The 5,807-nt window shown below is 38.0% G+C and overlaps 1 protein-coding gene across 2 annotated transcripts in view; it reads left to right on the top strand.

Annotated features, from left to right (window-relative positions):
* Positions 1-5,807, top strand: part of FAM13C (family with sequence similarity 13, member C) — a 262,431-nt gene that overhangs the window by 116,316 nt on the left and 140,308 nt on the right. Inside the window, exons 1-2 of one of the 2 annotated variants that reach the window (XM_010839380.1) lie at positions 7-1,570; positions 3,958-4,959. In XM_010839380.1, coding sequence (XP_010837682.1) covers positions 4,955-4,959 — 5 coding nt within the window. In that variant the 5' untranslated portion in view covers positions 7-1,570; positions 3,958-4,954. Of the gene's footprint in view, positions 1-6; positions 1,571-3,957; positions 4,960-5,807 lie in introns of those variants that run through there. The other variant, XM_010839379.1, reaches the window with a different exon arrangement.

Genomic DNA, 5,807 nt, shown 5'->3' with positions numbered 1-5,807 from the left:
CTCCACTTTGCTTCCCTGGGCATCTTTGAATCTTCAGGAGGAAAGCACTCAGGTTGTGAGGCCTGGTTAGTAACGTCAAGCGTTGGAACTGGTGAGAGAAGGGACAAAAGGACAGAGAATCAGGGAGAGATTCTCTGTTCTTTATGGAAGATTATCTTTTCAGGCAAGAGTCCTCTTTTTCCACAGGGAAGTCTGATCACTCCCCAGGGTCCTGGCAGGAAGCTGCAAGTCGCTGTGTGCAGGCCGGGAGAGCAGGCCTCTGTTGACTTCCTGGCATTGTGAAGATCCTGGCTCCTTGCCGCGGGGTCTTGCAGAAAGTGATTTCTCAGAATTGAATGTTCCTCTAGGGATGTGTGAGTATTTTACTTCAAAGACCTATAAAGTGAGCACAAAGCCATTCTGGATGGAGTTCATTTCAAGAGCAACCCATCTACATTTAGTAAAGTTTTCATTTTTATTGTTCTTAAAAAATACTTTGTAAACACTGTGTCATTATAAGAAACAGAAAATATCATCTTCTAAACCTACTACCCAAGCACAGCAGTTTGTTCATTCTGTCCCATACTCCTGAAATGATTAACTTTATGTTAATATAGTCTTATTATTATAATAATAATAATTATAACGAGAACATTTGTTGACCTTTTTGTGTCATTTTCAGCTATGTCATTTTATCTCCATTAAAAGCCATGAGGTAAGTCGTTATTACCTCCGGTTCTACAGTTGAGAAAACTGAGGCATGGAGTGGTTGTCCGAGTGCAAACTTCTAGTAACTGGTGGGTCTTGAATCCTGGCAACTCTAGAAATTTCTTTCTTGACCACTATTTATTGCTTTGTCTTTTGTATATAGCCAAGTCAATATAATAGAATTAACTTATTTTCAATTATAATAAAGACTGTTGTTATTTAGTCTGAAGTTCAGATGTTGATTCTAAGAGCACTGATAGAAAAAGTAAAGCATTGAAACTTCTGTCATGTCAATAAACAAATTCAAATCCAGCATCTTCATTTTCCCTTTATTCTACTTATATTGTACAAAATAGGGTGGTACATGCAGTGCACACTATATGTCATATATGTGCACATACTACGTAATTACTCTAAAACATGACAGGGACTATGTCTAGCTTGTCCATAGCTATGAAATAGTGACGATCATGTAGCATCATTTGTTGACTCATTCATTTGTTCAGTTAATAATAATACTGGTTAATATATTTTGCATTTTTTCCCTGACATCCTTAGGAAACTGTTCCTCAGAATTCTTAGGTCAACATGATGTTAATAGGTAATGTATTTAACAAAAAACAGGTTAGTCTTCATTAAGGCTGAGAAATGTTGGTTGAGAAACAACAAAATGCTTTCCTGCCCAATATGCATTGTGAAGTTATACATCCTTTTCAAAAACTTATTTTTGATCGTATAACTGTGTTTTTTTTCTTTCCTTAGACCATCTGGGAGACTAGAATTCCACTGAGGACATTTTGAGAAACACTCATCTAGAACTCCAGGACTCTAGGCTTTCTGCTTCTCTGTTTAAACTCACCTTGAACTACTATATTTTTAATCAGTTAGTGTCTCAAAAATAACCAGTGTAGTATGAATAGTCATCAATATTTTCTTACTTCAAGTTGAATAATACAAAATATCAAAACAAAGCCTCAGATACTATAAACATAACCTTTAAACCTGATTTAAAATGCAGATAAATAATGTGAGAAGAATTGGTTAAAAATAAAAATGGATGATTTTTTTACATGCTTCCAAAAACAAGTATCAGAGATGGCGATGGCACCCCACTCCAGTACTCTTACCTGGAAAATCCCATGGACGGAGGAGCCTGGTAGGCTGCAGTCCATGGGGTCATGAAGAGTCGGACACGACTGAGCGACTTCACTTTCACTTTTCACTTTCATGCATTGGAGAAGGAAATGGCAACCCACTCCAGTGTTCTTGCCTGGAGAATCCCAGGGAAGGGGAGCCTGGTGGGCTGCTGTCTATGGGGTCGCACAGAGTTGGACACGACTGAAGCGACTTAGCAGCAGCAGCAAAAACAAGTATTTTTTTTTTTCTTCGACTTTTTTTAAACCATAATCAACTATATCATCAAATTCTTTCATTGAGTGAGAGTACTACCTAAAATCTAATTTTAGTTCATACAATTCATGGAACTGCTGAAAATTCTTATTTCTTTTCCATAGACATTATTGAATACTTACATGCGTTTTATACAGTTGATATTTCATGTTGGTTTCAAAGAGCCCATGTTATTTCATATACTTGGTCAAGTTCTTTTCAAAGTTGAAGGCAGTATATTTTTCCATTCCAGTGGATCACTAAGGATACTTAAATGAGAAAAATAGGATCTTTGTCTGCATTAGAATATTTGGAGTCAGCCCCATAGACAATAAGATTTCTGAAAACTGGCAACCTTTGAACTTTTAGAGCCAATAATCCTGAATATAAACTTACCTGTATCAGTCTCAATAAGACAGAAAGAATAAGCTTTGTTTTCTGATGGCTAAATAATGCATACATATATATAGTGAAGAGGCCATGGCTGACACTCCTGAACGTAACTCATAAGAGGCTTAGGAATGTATACATACTGTATATTAAATCATTCAAGTGATAAATATTTCTAAACTTATTTTAGTTCATAAATTTCAGATCTAAGACCTCATTTTAATGTGCTTCCGTTTATTGTTCTTTGCAGATACTAATGGTGGTGGGTTTTTTTTTTTTTTTTTTTTTTAACAATTTGAAGGTTTCTGGCAACCCTGTGTCAAGCCTTTTGTTGAGGATTCTTGTGTCTTGTGTCTATGTTCATCAGTGATATTGGCCTGTAATTTTCTCTTTTTTTGTGATATCTTTGGTTTTGGTATCAGGGTGATGGTGGCCTTGTAAAATGAGCTTGGGAATATTCCTTCCTCTGCAATTCACTGAAGGCATTTCAGAAGGATAGGTGTTACCTCTTCTCAAATGTTTGATACAATTTGCCTGTGAAGGCAATTGGTCCTGGACTTCTGTTTGTTGGAAGCTTTTCAATCACAGTTTCAATTTCAGTACTTGTGATTGATCGGTTGACATTTTCTATTTCTCCCTGGTTCCATCTTAGAAGGTTGTTTCCCTCGCTCAGAATCTGTGCATTTCTTCTAGGCTGTCCATGTTATTGGTGTATGATTGCTTGTAGTGGTCTCTTGCTAAGTCACTTCAGTCGTGTCCAACTCTGTGCGACCCCATAGACGGCAGCCCACCAGGCTCCCCCGTCCCTGGGATTCTCTAGGCAAGAACACTGGAGTGGGTTGCTATTTCCTTCTCCAATGCATGAAAGTGAAAAGTGAAAGTGAAGTTGCTCAGTCGCGTCCAACCCTCAGTGACCCCATGGACTGCAGCCTACCAGGCTCCTCTGTCCATGGGATTTTCCAGGCAAGAGTACTGGAGTGGGGTGCCATTGCCTTCTCTGCAGTGGTCTCTTACGATCCTTTATATTTCTGTGGTGTCAGTTGTAATTTCTTTTTCATTTCTAAATGTATTGGTCCTCTTCCTTTTTTTCTTGATGGGTCTGGCTAAAAGCTTATCAGTTTTTTATATCTTCTAAAAAGAACAAGCTTTTATTTTCTTTGATCTCTGCTATTGTTTTCTTTGTCTCTAGTTCATTTATTTCTGCTCTGATCTTTATGATTCAGGTAAGTGTTTGGCACTATTTTTCAAATAGCATTGGCTCATCTTATGTCTCTGTGTCATATTTTGATACTTCTTATAATATATCAAACTTTTTCATTATTATTATATTTGTTAAGGTGATCTGTGATTAGTGCTCTTGGATGTTACTATTATAATTGTTTTGGGGATACCACAAACCATGTCCATATAAGATAATGACCTTAAGTGATAAATGGTCTCTGTGTTCTGACTGCTCCACCAACTGACCATTCCCTGTCTCTCTTTCCTTAGGCCTCCCTATTCCCTGAGGCACAAAGATACTGAAATCAGTCCAATTAACAACTCTACAGTTGTCTCTAAGTATTCAAGTGAGAGGAAGAATTGCACATCTCTTCCTAAGCATCTAAAACTAGAAATGATTAAACTTAGAAGAGGAAGGCATGTGAAAGCTAGGGCTCTTGTGCCACACGTTCAAGTTGTAAATACAAAGAAAATGTTCTTGAAGGAAATTGAAACACAGCATCCATTCTGCAGCCCATGGATCAAGGAGTAATTTAAACTTTCAAGTCTTACTGTCTAAGAAATACATTTTGTAAGGCTGTAACTGCCCTAGGTTATAATTCCTCTAACATCTCTGGGCAGAGTAAATTGAAAACCTTCTGGAAAGAATTCACCATTCTAGATACCATTAAGAACATTTGTGGTTCATGAAAAGAGGTCAAAATATCAACATTAATAGCTGTTTAGAAGAAGTTGGTTTTGACCCTCATGGATGACTTTGAGGGGTGAAAGACTTCTGGGGAGGAAGTAACTGAAGATGTCATGGAAATAGCAAGAGAAATAGAAGTGGAGCTTGAAGATGTGACTGAAATGCTGCAGTTTCATGAAACAGTGTCAACGAATGAGTTGCTTCTTGTGGATAATACAGTGATTTCTTGAGATAAAATCTACTCCTGGCAAAGATTTGCTGTGAGGATTATTGAAAAGACAGCAAAAGATTTAGAACACTATACAAACTTGGTTCATAAGGCAATGACAGGATTTGAAAGAACTGAAGTTCTACCGTGAAAAGAATGGTATCAAACAGCGTTTTGTGCTCCAGAGAAATCACTCATGAATGGAAGCGTAAACTGACGGACTGATGTGACTTCATTGTCTTATTTTAAGAAATGACCACAGTCACTCCAGCCTTCAGATAACTACCACCCTGACCAGTAAGCAGTCATCAGTACTGAGGCAAGAACCTCCCTCCACCAGCCAAAAAGATTACAGGTTGCTAAAAGTTCAGATGAGGTTAGTATTTTTTAGCAATAAAATATTTTTATATTAAGATATATACTTTTTTTTCAGACATAATGCTATTGTTTACTTAATGGACTAATAGTGTAGTGTAAACACAACTTTTATATATACTGGGAAACCAAAAAATTCCTGTGATGAGCTTTGTTGCAACATTTGCTTTATTGTGATGGTCTGGAACAAAACCTGAAGTATTTCCAAGGAATAACCTGTATTAGGCTTTTATTCAGTTACTTTTCAAAATATTTTGGGGATAAGAAAAATCCTCGCAAAGGACATTAATGAAACCTGTTGTTCTTTGAAAACTCAATTTCGATTGTTCAGAGTACATCTTTAAAAGTTAAAGATACGACTTTCATACAAATATAGGCACATTAGATCAGATCATATCAGTCGCTCAGTCGTGTCTGACTCTTTGCAACCCCATGAATCGCAGCACGCCAGGCCTCCCTGTCCATCACCAACTCCCGGAGTTCACTGAGATTCACGTCCATCGAGTCAGCGATGCCATCCAGCCATCTCATCCTTTGTCGCACCCTTCTCCTCCTGCCCCCAATCCCTCCCAGCATCAGGGTCTTTTCCAATGAGTCAACTCTTTGCATGAGGTGGCCAAAGTACTGGAGTTTCAGCTTTAGCATCATTCCTTCCAAAGAAATCCCAGGGCTGATCTCCTTCAGAATGGACTGGTTGGATCTCCTTGCAGTCCAAGGGACTCTCAAGAGTCTTCTCCAACACCACAGTTCAAAAGCATCAATTCTTCGGCACTCAGCCTTCTTCACAGTCCAACTCTCACATCCATACATGACCACAGGAAAAACCATAGCCTTGACTAGACGAACCTT

This window comes from Bison bison, unplaced genomic scaffold, assembly GCF_000754665.1.
Source record: "Bison bison bison isolate TAMUID 2011002044 unplaced genomic scaffold, Bison_UMD1.0 scf7180017864116, whole genome shotgun sequence".
In the NCBI taxonomy this organism is placed as follows: domain Eukaryota; kingdom Metazoa; phylum Chordata; class Mammalia; order Artiodactyla; family Bovidae; genus Bison; species Bison bison.
The sequence above is the reverse complement of the archived record's forward strand: the minus strand, read 5'-3'. Positions and strand labels throughout refer to the sequence as shown.